The sequence below is a fragment of the Spermophilus citellus genome (genome assembly GCF_964194105.1).
Source record: "Spermophilus citellus genome assembly, chromosome: 2".
Lineage (NCBI taxonomy): Eukaryota > Metazoa > Chordata > Mammalia > Rodentia > Sciuridae > Spermophilus > Spermophilus citellus.
In genome coordinates, this window is record NC_138183.1 from 220,840,312 (window position 1) to 220,865,151 (window position 24,840).

Genomic DNA, 24,840 nt, shown 5'->3' on the forward strand with positions numbered 1-24,840 from the left:
AGTAGATGGGGTAGAGAGAGAAGATGTGAGGGAAGGGGAGGGGGGATAGTAGGGGATAGGAAAGGTAGCAGAATACAACAGTCACTAATATGGCAGTATGTAAAAATGTGGATGTGTAATCGATGTGATTCTGTAATCTGCATTTGGGGTAAAATTGGGAGTTCATAACCCACTTCAATCTAATGTATGAAATATGATATGTCAAGAGTTTTGTAATGTTGTGAACAACCAATAAAAAAAATAAAATTAAAAAAAAAGAAAAAAGAAAAAAAAAGACAAATACTTGAATTAATATAAGGTAGAATAAAGAAAAACAGTGCTAAAGTTTTTAGACTTAAAGGAGCTATGGATTTTTTAGATATGGTAAGTTTAATAAGGGTTCTTAAAAATACAATCCTACCCCAACTGATTCAAATGTATGAATTGCCAAGATCATTGTAATGTCATGTGTAGCTAATAAAAGAAAAAATACAATCCTTAGCTAGGAATGTGGACATGCCTGTAATCCCAGAGATTCAAGGTAGGATGACTGTAAATTAGAGGCCAGCGTCAGCAACTCAGCAAGGCACTAAACAATTTAGTAAGACCCTGTCTCAAAAATAAAAATAAAAAGCAAGGGGGATGTGGCTCAGTGTATAAGTGCCCCTGGGTTTAATGCCTGGTACCAAAAACCAAAAAAACAAAAGAACCCCTAAGCCCCCCAATACTCACTCTTGAAAGTATTAATTGAAATTTACAGGCTAGGGGCTTTGGTGGGTGATAAACACCCCTTTTCTACAGTAATTCAAATAAGCGAATTTTAGGAATTTTTTTTTACTAATATATACCATTTTACAAATTGATGCTAATTTGATTGTCAACTGTATTAATGATTAGGAACTTTTCTTTAAGACAATAACTTACTCTTCCAGCAATTTCAATTGTGGAAATTGGTGTGAGTGTATGTTTGTGGAAGAGGGAGAAATAGTGGTATGCTCATTGCAAATAGTCAGAAATACCAATTTAATAAGATAGCAAAGAAAAATAGCCTGGCTTCTGAGAACACTGAATGAAGAGAAAAATATTCAACTGAAATACCTGAATTTTATACAATGCCTGAGAAAACTGATTATGGTATTCATAATGCTGATTATACCTACTGTGTGAAAAAATGTGAACGATATAAAGTAGTACTAATGTGATACAAATAAATTCAATTATCAAAAAATTTCATTCCCAAATGGTGTTAAAGTTACTCTAAACCAGGCATAGTGGTGCATGCCTGTAATCCCAGTGGCTGGCAAAGCTGAGGCAAGAGGACTGCAGGTTCAAAGACAGCCTCAGTAACTTAGTGAGGCCCTGTCTCAAAATAAAAAAATTAAAAGGGCTGGGGACTTGGTTCAGTGGTAAAGCTCCTTTGGGTTCCATCCCCAGTTAGCAGCCCCCCACCCAAAGTTACTACAATTCTGTTTTGAATAGTAAACACTTTTTTAAAAAAAATGTCACTGGTTATTTTTGATTAGAGATACTATTCTCTACAATTTGTGTTAAAGTCATCTTTATTATTTGATGATTCTTTACTTTGGCTAGTTCCAGGACCTTACATTTCTACCTACAGCATGTACTTATTTGAAAATCAAACTTTTGAATAAATCTATTAGACTAAATCTCATATTTCTAGGACTGAAATCCAAACCTAATAAAAATATTTTGTATATTTATACATAAGTCAAGAACACTCAAACATATTTGGGATTATATAAAATAGTTAATGAATTAAATGTTTATTATTTAGATCTGGGCAACTTAGTAAGAATCTATTGCAAAGAAAAAAAAAAAAGGCTAGAGATGTAGCACAGTGTCCCTGGGTTCTATTCTCAATAATGTACCCAAAGTTTATCATTTATAATTCATATCATAAAGAAAAGACTTAAAATTGCTATGAGTATAAATACAAATTATGTTAAATATGATATTGAGAAGACATCCAGAGTCTTCCAATATATTTCTATAACTAAAACTACTAAAACTTCAGAATTAATCTTCTGCTTCTTTACATATATAGTACTATTTAGTAAACAATATATATCATAATCTTTCAGTTGAACTAAATTCTAGTTAGAATTATGAGATATCTTTCTAAAAACACTAAAAAGGAATAACAAGTGTGAGGCCATTTTTGGGTATAAAATAAATAAATAAACATGAAGATTTCCTTCTTCAGTTTTTAAAACCATATTAGAATATATACACACCTACATATGTATATAAAGATGCTAAGTGGAAAATACCAGAGTTTATTATGCTCAAGCTCATGTAGCTTTAATTGAGGAAAAGGAAGATTAAAAAAAAGTAATTATGTACATTTCTAGCATTAATCTCTTCTAACCATAGTTAATGGCAGGATCTAATTATTTGTACCAGAGGGAATGTAATAAAGTAGTTAATAGGATATGAGAAATCGAGTTACTTTCTTTACATGTCCTTTAATGTGATTTCATAATATGAGTTGCTCATGTCTTTTAACTCATCTAAAACCACTCCAAACACACAGGTCACATACCTAGACATTTCTTGAAAAATCATGTGATTTGGTAATGACTATGTTTACATTTTAAGATTATTCTTAGATTTTAGTAAACACAACAGAGCATGTTACCAGTAAAGAACCAGAAAATTTAACATTAATGAATAGAATGAAAGACAAAATTGACATAATACAAATTAGTGATAAAATGGATGAAACAGATGATGACAGCTAGCTAGGCTTATTCATGAAGTGGCTGACTTGAATAAATGAGCTGCACTAATTGCATAATTCAAATTTGTCCCTTAGCAAAATATAGTAAGTAGTTGATCCTTAGCTACAGAGTATCATTCCAGGACCGCAGTGGATGCCTGAAATCATGGATCATACTGATTCCAATACATGCTATTTTTCCTTATACATACATATACATGATAAATTTCTTTCTTTTCTTCTTCTTCTTCTTTTTTTTTTTTTTTAAGGAGGCAATTTACATCTTCTCTTTGGCATATCGAATTGCCAGCATCATTGCTTTTTTGCTTCTAGCCAACTGTTAAGTAAAACAAGGGGAATTTGAAAAACAAGTACTGTGATACCAGGAGAGTCGATCTGATAACCAAGGTAGCTACTAAGTGGCTAACAGGCACGCAGCATATGCCATATTGATATGGTGGGTAAACTGGGTGCTTCAAGAAGTGAGAAAGAGAGAAAGAGTGCAAGATTTCATCATGCTACCAGAATGGCATGCAAGTTATAACTTATTGTTAACTTCTGAAATTTTCTACTTAATATTTTCAGACTTTGGTTCAGTGTAACTGAAACCATATGTAAGGGAGCACTACTGCACAAAATTTTAAGTGTCATGGACAGTCAGAGACATTCAAGACAAATCAACCCATAAGTTTTAAATTTACACATTTCAGGGGTCTTCAGCACTTTGCTTTGAAGCTGCAAGAACAGATCCTAAATTCACCTATTAGAAGATACTCTGAGAATCATGAATAAGTATGCTATTTGTAAATTTGTTTCCTGTAGCCTAGATGACAACAGGTCTATGGTAGAAAACAGAAAATTTAAAAGACTTATTTTACTGTAGTCTTTTCCTCATGCTCTTCCTTCCTGTTCTGTTCTTAGTTGCTCTCTTTATATCAAAGCAGACATTTGGCATTTGTTTTTTAGGGCTTGGCTAGCTTCGCTTAGCATAATCTGCTCTAATGCCATCCATTTCCCTGCAAATTCTAAACAAAGACGAATGGGGGGAGAGAAAGGGAGAGAGAAGGGAAAGCATATGGAAATGGTAGGAGACCTTCAATGATACATAAAATTATAAGAGGTTGTGAGGGGCAAGGGGGAGGGAAAAAAAGGGAGAGAATTGAACAACAGCAGAGGAGGTAGAGAGGGAAGATGGGAGGGGAGGGGAGGGGAGGGGGGATAGTAGGGGATAGGAAAGGTAGCAGAATACAACAGTCACTAATATGGCATTATGTAAAAATGTGAATATGTAACAGATGTGATACTGCAATCTGTATTTGGGGTGAAAATGGGAGTTCAAAACCCAATTTGAGTCAAATGTATGAAAGATGATATATCACGAGCTATGTAATGTTTTAAATAATCAATAAAAAAATAAATAAAAATAAAATATATCTGGAAAAAAAAAAGACTTATTTTAAGGCCTTCCACTTTCCTCCCCACAATAACATGGCAAAGAAAGAGGTAAAGTCTCACTAAGTGGCTCTACAGGGTCTCAGCCTTAATAAGTTGCTGAGGCTGGCTTTTAAACTTGTAATCCTCCAGTCTTAGCCTCCAAGCCACTGGGATTATGGGTGTGCACCACTGCACCTGGCTCCATCTTTCTTTCCTTTTGTGCATCAGTTTGAATATTTTTCTATACATCTATCTTCTAACTCAATAATACTCTCTTTTTGCTATGATTGATTTGTTCAATTGATTTATTGAGTTCTTAATTTTGCTAAATTCTCTTTTAATTCCAAACTATTCATCTGATTCATTTTAAGAGAATCCAGTTCTTGATAATTTTTCTCTTATCTACTTTATTGAAATTAATCATAGCTAAAATGTTAAAGTTCTTGTCTGAAATTTTCACTCTGTACAACATTTATGCATCATTGCCTCTTATTTTTCCCCCTTCTTCTTGACTTTCAGTCAGTCAGTTGTGTCTCCTGGCAAACTACAATTTTTGTTTAAATGTCAAACATATATGAAAAGCTGTATAGGTTCTGGATAATATTCTTCCAGAAATATTAAAATTTTCTGTTGTCGAGAAGGAAGAGAAGAGAGATATTACATTGATCTAAGTAAGGAATGAGATGATTTAAGGTCTGTTTCAGCCTTACGAGAACTGTTCTATTTCTAGTTTGTCTTACTAATAGCCCTTCAAGAATCTTAAGTAAAGTCTTGGGTGTTTGATAGGACCTCCTCTTCATTATGTTCCCTGAACTCTAATTCTTCTGTTGTAGCTCTGTAAGAATATCAAAATTCTGCTAATACTTTAGTCTCTTAGCAGTTACTTTCAGCTTGGTTTCTTGGTTGGCCTCTTACTCCAGAGTTAAGAACTTGGCAAACCTTGAGGGCAAAAGCTGAAGAGTGATCTTGTTTCCCTAGTTCAGTGAGACTGTTAATAACTCTAAGCTTCCATTATCCATTTGGCCTCTATGAGTTAGGCCATGAATTCACAAGTAGTAAATGGAGGAAAAGGAGCAGAGAAAGTTTCTCTCTCTAGAATCTGTTAGCCCTTTCCTTAGGACCTTGGACCCTCAAGTCCCGGATGCCTTGGTTGTTTTCCAGTGCCTTCAAGCAGCTGTTAGTTATACTTTATCCAGCTTTAAAAACTGTAAAACATTTGTAATTGTTTTTGATGGGTGGCTTGGTCTGACACAAGCTACAGTGTCATAACCAGAAACAGTAGCCTTTCCACTTCATTATAGGTTAGTCATATATCAAAATCCAGTAAGATAATATAATTCTAGGATTAAAGAAATTCAGTAATGTTTAAGAGGACAAATAATAAAATGAGTAAAAAATTGCAACTAGAAGAAAAGAACTTAAGTGACATTTTGAAAGCTGGGAGATTTTCAATTTATTTTTAATAATCTAAAAGATGGAACGCTTTATATAAATACCAAATGAAATACTTGGGCTTCAGCAAGCTCTCCCTTCAAGTCTAGTGCCTCATTCAAAGCAATTTTCCATAAGTATGCTTAAATATGACTTGACAGTCTAATTACAAAAAATAAGAAAGAGTTATAGGAAACAAAAGTATAAAGATTATCTTATAGAGACCAAACCAGTTTATGCTTAATCATACCTTATTAGTTTCCGTTTCTTTTTGGCAGCAGCAGTCATTGCCATGTAAGAGGGCATTGTACTTGATATAGGCACAGAATTCTTAGCTGAGAACGAAGAAGGGTCAAGTCTGTATATTAAATATTTGGGGGGAAAAAGAGAGAGAGAATAAGCTTGCTTTATATTATGAAGAAAAGGGGTATATACTTTCAGAAACAATTTGATAGATATATAAAGGAAAACATTCCTCTACACTACAAAATTCCCCTCACATGCCCTGGGATTTTCTTCTTTTTTAAACCCACGGGTAGAGTCATTACTAAGAAATTTCTGTTTTCCCTACAGTATAGAAAGGCAAAGTTATTTTCCTTCCCATATTTACAGTGAGTGTGATGATGCAGATGAATATTTATGCAGAGGAAATACAGTCAATGATACCTTGACTACTTCAGAGTAAGCTCAGGTTTGAAAAATGTGGAAAAAAACCAGTGAAATTTCCTTTAGTGAAGACATTAATGAGTAATAGCAAACATGGTAATACCCCAGTAATGGCTTATGTTATGTAACTTTGGAATATAAAGAACAAACTAAACATATTTTAAAGTCTTTTTTATCTTAATGAGGATCAATCAATTTAAGACATCAAATCTAAGACTTTAAAATATTGTTAGTGGATTTATATTCAGAAACAAAATAATAGGAAAATATTCTTTTCTTTGTACCTTTGTAAAGTGTTTTTGTTTGGTAGTGATTCCTGTTCAGGTAATTTATTCTTTAAGCTCCGGGTATCTTCACATATAGTAAAAGTAGAGTCCAAATCCTCCTGTCTTTGTTCTATTCTCCTCTTAAAAGGGCTATCTACTTCACACAGCATTTTTCGTGAATTATCACTGTTTATATTTGAGCCGCTGGCTTGAAAACTTCTAGTATGTGATGATGATTTTATTAAGACCATTGGAGATGGATTTTGCAAAGTTTTTCTACAGTCTTCCGGAGTATACACAATAGGTTGAAGCTCTTTGCTGAGAGAATCATTAAGCTGTATACTTTCAGACAGTGTAGACTTCTGAGTATGTTTTGCTTTTGAGGGAGAAGGCATTAATTTTCTGCGAGTTCTTTTTTGTGGAGTAATTTTAAGCAGATTAGATTCACTTGAAGATGCATCTGTTCAATAAAATTGAAAAGTTTAATGATGTTACCTAAATAGTTTTCTAATAATCCCATTCATTTAAAAAAAAATCACTAATAAAAGTAATCTTCACCAGTTGATAAAAACATAAAAGAAAATAAGTTAGAAAGGAAGAAAAAATGATTTAATGCTAAAAACTTTAAATAAAATTAATAAACTCATTATTTTCAACCAAATCCAACAATTCATAAGCAATTTCCAGCTTCATATCTAACTTGGGTTTAAGATAGAATGGCAGTAACCAATAAAATCCCAGGTAAATTAAATAAATATATCTCTTATGATGTCAGGTACATAGCTAATTATTCATTCTACTTGGTTTATTTGTCTCCAGTCTTATAAAACTCACAGATTTAGAAAAGTTAGCTTTAATATCAAAGATAAATGAACATAATTTGAAGAGTTCACAGTATTTTAACTCTTACCACTCTGAAAAAGCAATTACTCTAAAACATCAAGAAGGCCCCAAGTTTTTAAATCATGAAGTAAAATTCCCAATTGGTTACATTTGCTTTACTATATAATATTAACTTACACAACACTGAAAACAGAATAGGGGTTATTTCAATAGAGCAATTCAAAATTTCCACCAAGTTAAAAAATACACGTTTAGCAATCACCAGTACGTACATGCATTATTCTCATATTAGTTGACAATAGGCTCTACTGTGGCAAGGTTGACAATTACCCTCTAGGAAATACAATTTAAAAACAGGAAGAAAAATATGATCTCTGTTCTATTAAGGAATTTTACTTTTCTGAGAACTAGATAAATGAGATCTAGATCTTAAAATAATTTTCCACTCCCTTTAACATGACATTTGTCAAATTTTCCATTACCAGATATTTTTATACTAATGCTGCAGTGTAAAGACAGTTACTTTTCTCCACTGTGCTGCTACCACCAATTTGGTGGCTATTAATAGCTGGAAGATTAACTTCTTTTCCCATGAGAGGCAGCAGGGGTATAGAGGATAGAAAACTATATCGAGGATAGAGAACTGAATTGGGAGTCAGGAGACTTGAATTCTATTTCTGGATTCACCAACGATTCACTGAGTGACCTTGGGCAACTCACTTTAGCAGTGTGGACATTAATACCTCCTAGGAAAAAAAGGGATACTATCTTTTTATGTACAGGGAATTTTCTAGGATTAGATGACAGAAACACTTAGGGTTCAAAAAAAGGCTTTAGAAATATAAGCTTCAGCTGTTAGCATTACTACTTTCACAGGGAATACGGTAATTCAGCTTCTAATAATTAATTCAAAAACAGTCATCTCTAAATACTTTTAAACAATGTCTCACTTTTATTTGATCAGATATTCAGTTTATCAAGGCTGATCATAGGTTGTAATAGAAAACAAAATTATTGCTCACACAAGCACATATAGGTGTTTTTCAAATGCAGGTTTTATAACAACATTAAAAAATTCAGAACATAATGGAGCATGAAATCTTAAGGAATAAGATTTTTTTCTGGAAGAGTTAATCTGAAGTGCTGACCCAGAATGGAAGGCCACTTTTTTCCTATTGTTACTAAAAAGAAAAAGCATGAAAATGGGAGTCTTGCCACAAGACACTGAAGAAATATCCACAGGTCCTAGGGGATAATTTAACATATACCCAACATAATATTTGGTAAGATCAGATTAATAATTTGTCACTAAAAAGAATAGTAATGTCACAATAGTATATCTCAGCTATAACTCTTCTCCTATATGATAAACTGTAGGAGAAACATGGAGATGAAATGTTAATATGAATTCACATATCACTGTTTTATTTGGCTTGGTAGAAGAGGTGCTATATATCAGTACATATAAAACAAAACATGAAGTGTTCTTTTCTTTTTATACTTTCAGTAATTAAATTTAGATAAAGCAATAAAAGAACATCATCATTTCAGGACTACTCAAAGACTGACTAGATGCTAAGAAAGGTTCAGGGTACAACCAGAGCAAACAAAACTTAAAGGCTTAAATAAAAATTAAACAGCCAAGCTGTTAAAATGATAATAACTCCACTTGTTAATGAAAATAAAAACACACATCTTACATTTTACTCAGGATATAATTTCTAGAATATGTAAATAATATTTCTCTTTTAAGATAAGTGTAGGAAAAAAATAAATTAAAAAATTAAAAAAAATAAAAAAATAAAAAAAAAGATAAGTGTAGCTATTTTAAGAGGGAAAATATTGGGTTAGGGGCACGTATTGGCTGTAAAAACTATTGGACATGCTAGGTCTATGCCTATAAAAGAGATATGCTGTATTTTTCCATCAGAGAAAAGAGATGTATGGTAAATTTCCAGAAGAGCAGGCTTGAGGTAGATGTATAGATTCTCCTGATTCAGCTTGGGAAAATACTATCTAACAAAATTCCATAATTGTTGGGCCGACAGAATAGAAGTGGTAAAGAAGGAAGCTGGAGGCAGATTGTAATTCCTTTAGAAAAGTTCCATAAAACAAGAATGGGAATTACATAGTGAGGCTATCAGCTGTCCTAGGACCCTAATAGATAATGGCAGCCAATGAAACATCCTAGAAGTGTGGTTATTACACAAAGGGGATAAGGAATTAAAAATACTTTGTTATAAACTTGTATAGAAAAGATTGGCAGCCACATGGGAGGACTAAGGAATTAGATCAGTGCATAATATACTTAAGTATATGTAAGAAGGAGTAGGCAGCAGTGTATCTTACAGTTTTGAACAATTCTGCTGTTTCTACGTCATCTTTTGGGACTTTAAAACACTTGAACATATTGTAGGTGTACTGCATTTCTATTGCCCTGAGATAGTTATAATCCATAGGATCATAGGATGTAAAGGAATGAGACTTGTTAAAACGTCACTAAAGACAAGAGCATTTTTTTTTTTTTTAATGAAAGGAAAAAAAGTTACAGTCAGTTATGGTACAACAGCAAAAATCTAAGAAGACTGCACTTTCATAAAGAGAATTCATTGTTATTAGGCCATGTAACATGCAGGCATTGGGAGTATAGTAGTAAACAAGACAGCTATAAAGCTACATTTTTAACTGGAGAAGGGAGATATCAATCAATAAATTAATTAACATTGTGACAAATGAGTTGCAAATATGAGCTGGTGCAATAGTACACACCAGTAACCCTCATGGCTCAGGAGGCCAAAGCAGAAGGATTGTGAGTTCAAAGCCAATCTCTAAATTAGTGAAGCCCTAAGCAACTTAGCGAGACCCTGTCTCTAAAATATAAAAAGGAGTTGGGGATGTGGCTCATTGGTTAAGCCCCTGGGTTCAATCCCTGGGACCAAAAAAAAAAAAAAAAAAAAAAAAGAGATAATAAAATATGAAACTGAAACAGATTTTGGTGAGAGATTGAGGAGGTGGGGTGACTTTAACTACAATGGCCAGTGAAGGCCAGTCTAAGAATGGGGATATATGATTTGAATGGCTGTGAAGGAGCCAGCTATATGAAGATAAGGGGAAGGAGGCAGAGGAATAAAAAGTATACAGACCCAATAGCAGTAATGAATTCAGCTCAAGGAAGAGACAAGTTATTGTGACTGAAAGTGTAGTAAGTTAGAGCAAGTAGAAATGAGAAGAAGCTACGAAGATTGAAAGGGGCCAATTTATCTAAGGATTTATGGACAAAGTAATGTGTTAGATTTATTCTAAGAGCAAAGGGATATTTGTGGAGGACTTTAAATACGGATGTGATGCAATCTGATTGATGTTTTGGAAAAAGACTGGTTGTTGGGTGGAGAATGAAGTTTGAATAGGTATATGTTGATAGAGAAATCAGTAACAAGGCTATTGCTGGAGCTCTTGCAAGAAATAACATTTTGAATGAGAGTGGTACCAACAGTGATGGAGAGATGTGGGAAGGGTGTTATAATCAAATGATCAGATAAAAATCATATAGAGTAAACATATTCAATGACATACACAGGTGCCTATGATAGAACAATGAAGAGTTCACAGAAAGGAGTAGTATAGAGTCATCTCTCAGTATGCATGGGGGATTGGTTTTAGGATCACCCTTAAATGCTAAAATCTGCTTGAGTTCCTCTCTAATATAGAATGGTGCAGTATTTGCATATAACCTATGCATATCCTCCCATATAATTTAACTCATCTATAGATTACTTATAATACCTAAGACAATGTAAATGATATATAAATAATTTTTATATTGCTTATGAAATGATGACAAGAAAAAAACAGTCTGAACATATTCAGTACAGACACATTTTTTCCTACCAAGTTTTTCTGATCTGAAGTTGGTTGAACCTGTGGAGATGAAACCCAGGGATATGGAGGGATGACTTTATCAATTCTATACAAGTAAATCAATGGAAATCAAGATTTTCTATGAAACCATAAACCTTTTACACACATGATATTCCCTCAAATTTGGGATTCTCTTGTTCTGACATTCCCTTCATCAGGGTTGAGTTCCTGTTCTCTATTCAGGAGCTCTGATCCAAGTAATGGTAGGTATCTTGGAACTGCTTATTTCCCTCTAGTTTGGATTCTCCTGGACTTGAGACAGCAGAAAATGTTTGGGATTTGAGGATGAGATTTCTTATTCAGAGATGCTGAGGTAAAAAAGAAAGAAAAGGAGTAAGCACAAGTAAAAGATGGTGCTAGAATAAAAGTAGTAGAGAAGGAAAATGAACTTGGGCTCCTAGGAAGTTACACAAGGGAAAATGGACTTAAGTTTAGTAGAATGATATGGAAAAGGCATCTCTTTAGGTCAGCACTCTACAAATTCATCTCTAGGTATTTCCAAAAACCTAAAACAAAACCAGATTTTCTGTTCTAGAAATTGACATTCTATGATTTCAATAACAAGGAATACTACTCCGGTATGTTAATTATTGCCTTAAACTTGTATATCCTTAAAAAGAAGTCAATGCATTTTAATCCATGTGTAATCAAGCTTGAAAATGCAATCTTATAATGAATGCATTTGATGGATAGTAAAATCTTTTTGATAGGGAAGTAAGTTAGAAAGGCACTGAATACTTGAAGAATCTCTCATCAGAACCAGCACATGGTAACTATCTTCTTGCATTGTCTCATTTGAAAAACATTCTTACCATAAGAAGACATCAGGCATCTAATTTACATGCAGATTCCCTTTAAAATGACTATAACACAAAAACAGGAGAAAATTTGCTCCAATGTTGGTCATGGTAGAATAATGGCACATATATATATATATATATATATATATATATATATATATATATATATATATATATATATTTTTTTTTTTTTCCCCCCCAGAATATTAGAAGATTTTCTGAAGGATATTGTGTAGCTAGGACAGGAATAAAGAAAGCCATGAAGGGTCTTAAGTAAAAACTTCTCAAATGAAAAAGTGACTAATAAAACTCCCAATGCTTATGGGAACACATGGATTAAAAAAAAGAAAAAAAAAAAAAAAAAAGAAAGCCATGAAGAAGAATAGCTTGTAATATGCTTCATTCTTCAGCGCTTTCTCAGGGAGTTAAGTAAAAGACAATGATAGGTGTCACTAAAGTCCCTTAAATTAGGACCAGAGAAGAGGAGGTAGGCGGAATAAAGGAAGAAAAGATAAGGCTGAGAGATATAAAAAAATGACACTACCTAAAGACTAGAAATAGTACTAAGAAGTCCCAAGATAAAGTACTAGCCCAGCTGGGTCACTGCAGAAAGGAATAAACAGAATGTGCCCTCCCTGTGGAGCTTGCTCCTGTCATTGGTGGCCATATCACATGTGCTTGAGAAGCTCTTGGATGAACAGTCAAAGTGTCCATCCGAGACTATCAACGGCTCTGGTCCCTTTGTGTACTCACTGTGCTACTGGATCTGTGAAAACATTTTCCTCCTCATTTTTTAGTTTTTCAGACAGGGTCTTACTATGTAACCCAGGCTGGTCTCAAACTTGTGGGCTCAAATGATTTTCCTGCCTCAGCCTCCTACATAGCTGGGACTATAGGTGTGATCCACCATACCTGGCTTTTTCTCCTTAATTTTATAAGTAAAAGTACACTTATAAATAATAGGCAAACAGAAAGTTCACTGCATCTATCAAAGGAAAATATAAAGGAATGAAAGAATTGGCACACAAAACTGGCCTTCTGATAATCCAGATGCCAAGTTCTCCTCCACTACAAAATGCTGAATCCCTACCACAGGAAGAATTCAATTAGGCAATGACTAAATAAAACATGTAACATTCACAGTTACACTGTTATTTAAAACCATATTTTAAAGATTTGATGATGCTATGGGAAATGCTTGTTCAATGAGGTAGCATATAAATTTTATATGATCATAATTTTGACAAAACAAAGCAAAAACCAACAAAAAACAAACCAAAGCATATATGAACAAGTGCCACAAAAAAGGGGATAAGTCACAGAAACAGCAGAAGAAAATATGGCATAATTCATCAACATATTAGGGTATAGGTTTGAAAATTGAGAGTGATTTTTTCTTTATTATTTTATATAATAAAATATATACTGCTTCCATAAAAATTATAAATGATAAACAACAAAACAGAAATAATGTCTGAGGTGGGAGAATGTTAAGAAGCCAATAAGAAACCAGCACTTTCAAGTCTCAGAAGTCTCAGAAAGCATAGGGCAAAGGTTAAAAAAAAAAAAAAAAAAAGGAGAATTGGCTTAAAGTCTGTATAAAGAAGCTGGATCCTCAGGTTACCTTTACCCCATCACCATAACTATCACCTACATTGCCAGGTGACTATACCTTTGTTATCCTGTTAAAAGACATGAGGTTTTACTCTTTAGACAGGTTATAGACATGGAGCCACCATGTATACAGAGATTAAGTAATATATGAACAGTGAATATATGCAAAATTTTCCCAGTTCTATAAATGAAGGTAGCTGGACTTACATACTCCCTAAATCAGAGTTCTTTTTAAGTGAACTATAAAAATGAAAAAGGTATATAGATACTGGTATTTGAAGGTCCCCCCAAATTTACTAAATTTTCTGGAGACCAATACAAAGCAAAGCTTTATTTAATGAATCCAACCCTAATCTTTATTAATAATTATTCATTAATAGTTTAGGAAACACTTAAAAATATCTAAAAGATACATTAAAGGACCTTCTTGAACACTAAAAATGTGCATTTTTTTTAATAAAGTTATTTAGTGTTTTCTGGGTTTAATTCCTAGCACCACACAAGAACATACTGCCCAAAGAAACAAAAAATGCATGCAACATATTTGACATAGGGTTTAGAATTCATGTATGTATATGTATTTCTAGGCATACGTTTGTAAGTTTAAGAAAAACAACTCAAAATAATTAAGAGATTAACAGAAAAAAATTAAGCAAAGGAAATAAACAGGTAATTCAGAACTAATTACAATTAGACAATGAGTACATAAAAATGTTCACTTTTTCATTAACTTATTTATTTATTTATTTATTTATTTATTTATTATTTTATTTATTTTTGGGTACTGGGAATTGAACTCAGGGGCACTCAACCACTGTGCCACACCTTCAGCCCTATTTTGGATTATCCATAGAGACAGGGTTGCATTAAGTTGCTTAGTGCCTTGCTGTTGCTGAGGCTGGCTTTGAACTTGTGATCCTCCTGCTTCAGCCTCAAGAGCCACTGGGATTACAGGCATGTGCCACTGTGCCTGGCTGGCTTAACTTTTTGACTATCAGTAAAGTTATAAACAGTTTCCTGATGGGGAGAGGGAAGATGTGATAATTGCTATAATAGTGAAATTCTAAATAGCAATGAAAATGAAAAGGAATAAAATGCAGGCTAAGGAGAGATGACTCATTAAAGGGAAAGTTACATAAAAAGGGTAGTATTTAAAATGGATTTTCAATATGTAGAAGGATTTAATAAGTTGGCATGTGAGATGGAGATAGAGGAAGCAACATTTGGGATTGAGAAAAAAGCTTGGAAACTGCAGAAGTAAGGAATAGAAAGCATATTTAAAAGAAGGTTGAGAAACCAGGTGCTGGATGGAAGTGTCTATAGCTTGATAGGACAGGGAGAGCCTTTGAAAGCTTCCTAAAAGCCCCACACTTTATTAAGAAAATACTTTGGTGGCATTGTGAAAGGTAGATTGTAGAGGAGAATGACAAGTACATGGAAACTAGATGTCACTATAATTATTCATTCCTCATGACAAATTTTCTTAAATGTTTCAAAGTAAATTGAATTAAGTAATAAAAAATCTTATTTTTCCTCTTTTTAAAATAAATCTCTAAGGTATATACTAACTGGCAATTCATGTGGTTTCTTACATAAGGGGGTTCAATATTCAATTTTTAGCTTTCTGAAATATTTTATAGATGGTTCCCTTAAATAAAGACTAGATAATTTATCACTAATGAGTTTAAAGTCCCTCTCCAGGCCTTTTGGGGTCATCTTTTGATGTGCCACATTGTGTGTTCTGAATGATTTCACCCAGAGGTACTAATTTATCAAAAGCTTAAGACTGTAAATGTTAAAAGATTTACAGGGCTGTATGTTAGTGTAAAAAGCAGAATGCAGTATTAAGCATGAGTCACAGCCTGCAAAATAGGGTTCAAGACAGTAAGACATTGATGAATGGGATTAGATCTAATTGAGATTTGGTACAAAATGATGGCAAAGATTCTTTTGCTAACATTCCTGTTAATATGTACATGAGCAAGTATTTTGGGAAACTAGGCTTAATCAAAATTAGGTAGCAAAGTTCTAAAGTGAAATCAAGTATTAATATATGCATTTCAGTAAATACTTGTAGGCTACAAATTATGATACAATTACTGTACTAAGCATAAAATTTGGATTCTTTTTAACAGCCTCGTGACTCAGGGAATTCATAGTTATAAATCATACAAGTGAATGATTTGAACTATTTGAAGAAATGTGTAAAGTTAAGGCACCACACCAAATTAACTAAACAATCATTTTACAATGCATTTATGATACTATTGTGGTTATTGCTGTATTAGTTCCAACACAAACAATATCAGCTATATGCAAAATAATACAAAGAAGAATACATTTCTCATGTACTAAGGATGCATTATAGTCTTTTCAATTAACCCAGAACTTTGAATAGTAAATCAACCATAATCTTCTGATATTTGTCTCTGCGGGAAATAGTAGTCACAATACTATCTACTCAGTTTCATTCTCCCTGTGTTCACAGTTATTTAAGATGTGTGTGTAGGGGGAAGAACAATGCAAAGATCCTTTGATTTATACAATATTCACTTGTAGATCAACAATTAAATACTGTCTCAAGTACTTGGGAACCAAAGGTCAAATGAAATGCATTTCAGGCAATAAGTATGACTTACATCTATTGGCAATGACTAAATTTTGTTGCCAAATGGGAAAGAATTGGGAAGATTTATTACAAAACACTTTGCGATCTTATATTTGTTATATGTAGTATTGAATTCCTATTTTTTATACGAAATTTCCTTCTATTCAAGTAATTTTAGGGGGAACTTAGGTAGGAATTCTGCATTCAATCAGAATATCTGTACTATAAGACTGGTTCCTACTAGTCTTTTATTGTGCATTGAGATAAAAATCACTGACACAGGGTGCAAAATTTTTTAAAAAAGGAAAGGTTAGAGACAGAAATATTACTAAATGTGAGTTTCCAGATGGATTATGAGGAAATCTTGACTTTTCATTTAATGTCAGAAATTTTATCAGTTCCATAAATAAACATTGCTGTCAGCACCCCCATCTTGCACAGTACTCAGTGAGTGTGCTTTCTGTTTTCTAGACCTAAAATAGGTGCATATTTTAGGCCAAGTCAATAGATAAGTAGTTTGGAGACAGATTTTAAGTCCCATAAATACCTACTCAAAATTCTAAAGTATTAAAATTAATCAGAGTTTAAAAGTTAGTTTTTCTCCTGAATAAGATGTAATATGTTTATTAGTGTAAGAAAAATAAAAAGTAGTCCACATAACAAAAACAAAATATTATATTTACAAAAATCTTAAATAACAAATGTACAGGAAATATATGAAGAAAACTTTACTGAGGAACATAAAAAAGATATGAAGATTGAGAACATTTGATAGTGGGAAAATATAAAGACATAATTAATTTGTCAATTTTTAAAAGGCTATTTCTTTAGAGGCAGAAAAAAAACTATGTTAACAATCACTACTTAGGTACAGCAAAGAATTCTTTAAAAACAATAATGAAGAGGGATAAGTACTGCTACAGGTAAAAAAAAATACTATGATGTATCAACTATTGAAATAATAGCTACCACCAGCCTTAGAAAGATAAACAAGACAAAAAAAAAATGGAATGGAAATTCAATAAACAGAATTGCATATGACTATTCAAAAACACACAAACACATGCATATACCCAGACAAGAATGACAGATTCCTTTAAAAAAATAAAATTGTATTCTTGCCCATCATCTTCTACCAAAAATAAATTAGAAGAAAATAAATGGAAGGGGAAATTAAAACTTATGGTTGAGAAGGCTTTTTGAAGAATGATTCCAAAAGCATTGAGGAAAAAAGACTTTACTACACGAAAGCTATAAGATTCAGCATAAGAAGGACATTTCAAAGTTAACACCAAATGATAAAACGTGAAGGTATAACTGCACCTTGTATACTGCAGGAAAGAGTTAATATTCTATGGTGATTTCATCCAGGACTATGGCTTTAAATATTCTCTAAATGTTAACAACCCTCAAATTTGTATTTCAGCTTAGACTTCTCTCTTGAACTTCAAATTCTTAACTGCCTGTTTGATGTCTCCACTTGGATATATCTTAGACAAATATAACCTGCCCATAACTGAACTCTTATTAATTTTTTACCACCTCTACTCAGTAAATGTGTTCCACCTGAATCTTCCCCATCTCTTCTTTTAAGGTGACTCCATTATTTCAGACTGCAAGTTCAAAATGTTGGAGACTTCTAGACCTTTCCTTCTCTTATATTTCTCATATCCTGCCATTCTTTCTCTCATATCCTAAATCCAATTTGCCAGGAAATCCTGCTGGCTCCACACTTAAAATATATTAGAATCTGCCTACTTCTTATTATCTCCACTACTACAAAACTTGTCTAAGCTATCTCCATCTTCATTTGCATTATTGCAGTAGCCACCTAATGTTTCAACCCTTATCAGACTACAATATATTAACAAGACAGCAGTGAGAGGAACCTTTTAAAATGTGGTTGAACTACATACTAAATTTCTGCTGAGATCATGCTATAGCTCTGTTTCATTCCAAGTAAAATACTAGTTCCTTACAATAAACTGCAAGGCTCTATGTGATTTCCCTTCCTTCCCTTTATCAGTTTGATCTTATCATTCATTATCTACTTCCCTTCTCTTTTCCTTTGTAGCAGTTATATCCTCCTTGATATTCTTAAAGTATTAGAGATTTTGCACTGCTTACTTCTTCTAAGGCTTCTCCTTAGATATTTACATGGATAACTCTCTGAACTACTTCAGGTTTTGTGAGTAAGATCTACCTGACCATGCTATTTAAAAGAGCAAACTCAAAAACGTGACCAAAATAAGAGAAAAAAGCACAAGGGAATTCCATGAAAATAGAATAAAGATCAGTGGAGTAGAAAGAAGGGGATGATTAAGGGGGAGGAAGAGGAAGGAACAATGGAATGAATCCGACCAAACTTTCCTGTGTGTGTGTGTACAAAACACAGTGAATTTCACCTTTATGTATATCTATAATGCACTAATTAAAAAAAAATATATATATATATAAATAGAGGAAAGATCACTAAAGAAGAAGAAAAGGGAAAGGGAGAAAGAGGAGGGGAGGAAAAAGCTAGTCCTAGGGACTGAATTGGAGCAAATTATATTTCATGCTTGTATAATATGTCAAAACCAATATTAATATTATGTATAACTAAAATAAGCTAATTAAAAAAAGCAAACTCCCAGCTCCCACTCTTAAATTCTCTTACTTCTTTTCACATTGCATGTACAACTTTCTAAGATTGCTTAATGGACTCATTTACTGGCTTTTTCCATTAGAAAATAAGCTCCACCAGGGAAGAGTTTTACAGAATGTATTCCTTAGCATCAAATAAGTACCTAGAACACAATAGGAGTGCAATATTGTTAAGTAAATGAATAAATATAATTCTACTTAAGTTTCTGTGAACAAGAAATAAGTACCTAGAACACAATAGAAGTGCAATATTGTTAAGTAAATGAATAAATATAATTCTACTTAAGTTTCTGTGAACAAGAAACCATCAAAAAAAAAAAATACCAGAAAAAAGTTCAAATGATGGGAAGAAATAAAACTAGATAGAAATGGAAATGACAGTAATAATGACTTAAACTGACAAACAACAAGTAATTAGCAAAGACAAAACAGTGAGAAAATCAGATTTAAAAAGACTTAATATATACAAAGTATGGCCATTGTTTGGATCCTAATTTGAACAAAGTGTAGAAACAAATCACTTGCAGTGACAACAGGGAAATTTTAACACCAATTAGATATTTGACATTATTAGGAGTGAAGAAAATATTGGCATTATACTTTCTTTTAGAAACACTTGATGTAAATGGAAGAAATGAGTGTCTGAAAGTTACATCAAAGTAATCCAGTGGAGGACCTGAGGCGGAAGAAATCAGATGGGGTTCTCAAGGCTAGACATGAGCTGGGAATTTCTCAATGAGGCTCAATACTGAAATCTTTGTGCATATATGTGTTTGTAATTATTTGGTTTTCTAAAACTAAAAACTGCCACATTTTAACATCAAAAGCCTGTGACGCTGAAAGGAGAAAATTCTGTCTTATATATTGTTTATGGGAATTAAAACTGGTAATCATATAGCAGAGAGAAGTTACTAATATCTTAGAAATGTATATTTCAAGCTGAAAAAATATACATGTATGTTAAGTCAAAATTTCCACTTCTAGGAATTTATCATAGAGATAATCAGACATAAGCACCAAGATAAATGTACACAATGTACACATTCTTTCACCAAAATATTATTCATAATAATAAAAATTTACCAAACAACCTAAATGCCCAATAATAGAGGCTAAAATAATTCTGGTTAATGTCACCAGACTAAAAAGCACGTGTGTGTATGAGTTTGTACTGTACAAAATATTGTAGCTAATCTAGTAAAAGTTTTTAAGCATACTTAAGGCATTTGGGGAAAAAAATGAAATCTCACTGCATTTAGTATTTTTGAAATGTTGTGATAAAACCACTTAATATCTGTTCATGAGAGTATATATAAAGGGAAAGATTAATGGCACAGGTATAAGTTTAAGATAAATATACATGTTTGATGCATATTAAGTTAAACCTTTTCAATTTTACTTTTAAAATTTGTTAAGACTACCATTTATAATATAATTTTAGTAATGGATGTTATCTGGATTTTTTTGATTTCTCTAGAAATGCAAACATATTTGTGCTTTTTAAATGAATTTATTTCAATATTCTAAGGCTAAGAAAAATAAAATGTTTATAAGTGGTTTCATATGCATATTTCCTGTTATTCTCTTTGACTCTATTCATAATGCATAATTTATGAAATGAATAAAACATATGAAGCACATAGTTAATCTATGAAGTCATTTGGAGAAAACAGTAAAGTAACAAAACAAGAACTAAACATAAAAACCAAACTAAACCCTCTTATGTTCCCCAAAGATAACACATATTTATAAAATGTAACATGACTTCAAATAGTCTTTCCTTTTGAAAATATTATGAAATAGAATTAAATCAAATAAGTGTTTTGTTTTATTTTTGACAAGTATAGTCTGCGCAATTATATGGTATATGAAATATGGACTTTTAAATAAGGAATAATGACTATAAACTAGCAGGTGGCCAATATTTCTCTGTGTTAAAACCCTGTTTCCTTTTCCAACATCTTGAATACATAACAAAAGAATCAGGCCCCCAAAATATAAGAGAATCTGAAAAAAATCTTAAATTTTGCTTTCCAAAGTTCTCAACTAGGTCAGGTCTAATTACAATAATGCTTATTAAAAGAAAAAGATGATGTGTGTATGTATATGTATATATTATTTTTATTTTTTCAGAAAATGTGCCTAACTTCCCTATCACCTTAATGTAAAAACATAATATAGGGAACTGCAGCTGTTAATAAAGATGTAGCTAATTGTACCAAGATGTGCTAACATTTCTTCTGAAGGTAACTAAAAACTCTGGAGAAAATATAAAAAGAACATTTGAAGGCACTGGGTTGCTAACAAGACTGTGAAGAAACATAGATATCAGCAGGAAATTGGAGGCTTAGGAGGGTAATTTCTGAAACTGCAGCTAGCTTTCCCCTGAGGAAAACTTTGCTGAAGCTAGAGTAGATAGCAGAAAATCTTTGCAATACTGAAAATGGGTGACAATAGGTTTCGTTTTACCAGATCCCCAGAAAAACTCTCTATAATGGATAATATAGAAAGATTTGAGAACACATCTTAAAAATCCAGTATACTTAAAACACTAGTGAACTACACTAAATAAAAAAAGTAGCATCAAATGAACAAAATTATAAACCCCCCCCAAATGAATAAAGTATATTATACAGAAGATGATATAATCCCACTAGTAATCTGAGAGTTACAAATTTTAAAAGAATGTATGTTAGCATTAGGATTGTTATTAGGTGAGGATGAGCAGGTACTCTCATACGTACTAAGTACAAAGTGTAATATCCCTTATCCAAAATGCTTGGGACAAGAATTGTTTCAGATTTTCTTTTGGATTATTTGAATAGAATTTAATGAAGTTGAGCACCTCTAATATGAAGATATGATCCAAAATTCAAAACTTTATGAGTATCACATTAGTGCTAAAAAGTTTTAGATTCAGAAGCATTTTAGAATTTTAGGTATTCAGGTTAGGGATGCTCAATCTGTACAGGAAAATATTTTTTGGACACCGGTTTGATACAGGATATATTTTCTCTTTTAACCCAGTAAGTCAGCTTCTAGGAATATGCTACACATGCACAGATGGGAATAAGCAGGTCTATTCTCTGTTGTACTGTTCACTAGAACACTGGTTAAGTAATTTATGGTACGACTGTCTATTCTCTAGATTCTCAAAAATATTCATAATAAAAAAGCTATAGGTAGTATTCTCTCCCTCTCGCATATATAAACAAGCAGAGCAAAGATAACTAAACTGTTAATATTAATTATCTCAAAGAACATAAGATTGGGGCTCTGGGAAGAATAGAAAAGGACATTCTACTTCTCATGTTATATTCTACACTTGCTCAATTTTTTTAAAACCAAAATTGTGTGTTAGTTTTACAACTGATATGCCAATAGGAAAACAGCAAATTCTACATTGTTTGTTGATCTCAAGAACACTGATTATTAGATATTATAAAACACAGTTTCATTAATGCTAATCTTTATTATTTAATTTTAAATAAAGATGGGAAATAAAATTATTCAATCAAAAATAGGTAAGATGGATTTTATAGCTACAGCTATTTAGAACAACATTGCACACTTGCTCTTAGATCTTAGGAAGATAGTTGTTAATTAATATTACTTTGAACTAATTTCCTTGTTTATTCTCACAAAATAACAGTCTACTAAAAATTAACCCTTCTGTAGATTGAAGATATAAAAAATCTCTTTTTTTTTTATAAAGAGAGAGTGAGAGAAGAGAGAGAGAGAGAGAGAGAGAGAATTTTTAATATTTTATTTTTTAGTTCTCGGCGGACACAACATCTTTGTTGGTATGTGGTGCTGAGGATCGAACCCGGGCCGCACGCATGCCAGGTGAGCGCGCTACCTCCTGAGCCACATTCCCAGCCCTATAAAAAATCTCTTAAGGAATAATGCTAGTATTTACTTAATAAAACAAAAGCCATACTTACAACAAGGAATAGATTGAATTGGTCCAAGTTGTGGAAAGGTCATAAAAGCAGAAATCCCTGGAAGATCATTTTGGTTTGGATGTTCAATAGTTTGATCAGCCCAAACCACTACTTTTTTCCTTTCTACTAAATGTTCAATTTCTGTGAACTCAGATTCAAAAGCAGCATTTGAAAGGCCAGCTTCTTTCAATGTGTAGTACTGTTTTCTTAGGGTTGGAAGTAAAGCATTCAATACTCTATGTAGAGAAGGTGACAAAAAAGGAGAGATAAATAAAGTTTAAATAACACTACCGTTCTTTTATATATAACACCAAAAATATTAGTATATTATTAAGATAATTTCTTGTTTCTTTTCTTTTACAATGTTACTTCAATCAAATAACTGAACATATACTTAACACATCATTTATAGAGTAGAAAGAGTATCAGATGGAAATTATGAGAAAGAATTAGGTTCTTTTCTCAGTTTTCATACACTTCTGTATAATCTGGGATAAAGCACAAACTGAAGTTTCTCCTCTATGAAGTGAAGGGCAACCAGACAGTCATTATTATTATAGACTGTTCTGAAGACTAAATGAGTATGTAAATTGTAGATAAAAGCTTTTTATAAAACAATGTAATTTACAAACCACATGTAACATAAAATGAAATAACTAAAAGCGATGGCTTTCAGAATGAGATTCAGGGAGGTTTCAAGAAGAAGAGTTCTAGAAAAGCCTGTTGGATATGAGGAATGTTTAAGGCATTGAATTCTTGGCTCTGATTCAAAACAAAACAAACAATAAAAATTTCAAAAAGTTCCAAAAATGTGAAACTTGAATTTTTCCCATACCATGCACTCTGTTGAATCTGTAAAATGAAAAGGATGCATGGTGTATTCTGGTGTAGCCTCTCACCATTTCACAGATCCTCTCTCCAGTACTTGTTTGAGCATTGCTTACTTCACATCTCATTCATGTACTGTGAAGTTAGATGTGCAAGGGCTGTATCTATACTGGAGAGGCACAGACCTTTTTTTTTTCTCTTATTATTTCTTATACAATGCAGTATAACAACTATTTATATAGCAGGAGGTATTATAAGTAATCGAGAGATGATTTAAAGTATATGGAAGGATATGTAGGTTATATACAAATACTATGCCATTTTATATGAGCTTATATGAGGAAATTAAGCATTGAGGATTTTGATATCACAAGGGATTCAGAACCAGTTTCCTGATAATGTTGATAGACAGTTTATAGGGGAAAATTACTAATCAAAAAGTAAATAAAATAATTATTTGAGTACCAAATGAGGTATAGTTCCTTTGTATCCATGGATAATTGGTTCCATGATAACCCAATCCCAAACCCAAAATGTGTCACCTGTTCATGTTCAGTATAGACATACCATTACAGGTCTAATTGCATAGTAACGTGAATGAGATATGAAATGAACAAGTACCAGAGAGACTAAGGCCCTAAGAATTGAAGAGAGGCTACAGCAGAGTATATCTATATATCCTTACAGTTCTTAGAACTGTACTATGCAGTTAACATACTAGGTCTGAGATTGCTAAGAAATGCTTGCTTCTAAGGTTGATGCTTAGCTGGCCTCTTGTTAGATTTTTCCCATTATTTCTAGAACTGATATGATGAGTGGCTCACTAGCTTTATGTTTAATGCCTACTTTCCTTTTGAAAAGTCAAATTTTGGTATATGCTAGGCAGAGGGTGCCTACGAGATCAGCTTGCAATAAAAACCCAAGACATGGAATCTCTAAAGAGCATCCAAAGTAGATATTTCATACGTGTCTTGTCACAACTTCTTGCTGGAAGAATTAAGCACATCCTGTCAGTCTACTGGAATAAGATTCTTAAAACCTTGTGCCCTGTCTTCTCAAAACTTAGCCCCATACACTTTTTCCTTGTGCTCATTTTACTTTGTATCCTTTTGTTATAATAACT

General features: G+C 32.6%; 1 protein-coding gene across 1 annotated transcript in view; it reads right to left on the reverse strand.

The window, feature by feature from the left end:
* Positions 1 to 24,840, reverse strand: part of KIF18A (kinesin family member 18A) — an 85,536-nt gene that overhangs the window by 10,920 nt on the left and 49,776 nt on the right. Inside the window, exons 14-16 of the mRNA XM_081261697.1 lie at positions 22,890 to 23,125; positions 6,535 to 6,976; positions 5,835 to 5,942 (exon numbers count right to left, since the gene is read on the reverse strand). Of these exons, the coding sequence (XP_081117823.1) occupies positions 5,835 to 5,942; positions 6,535 to 6,976; positions 22,890 to 23,125 (786 nt within the window). The remainder of the gene's footprint in view (positions 1 to 5,834; positions 5,943 to 6,534; positions 6,977 to 22,889; positions 23,126 to 24,840) is intronic.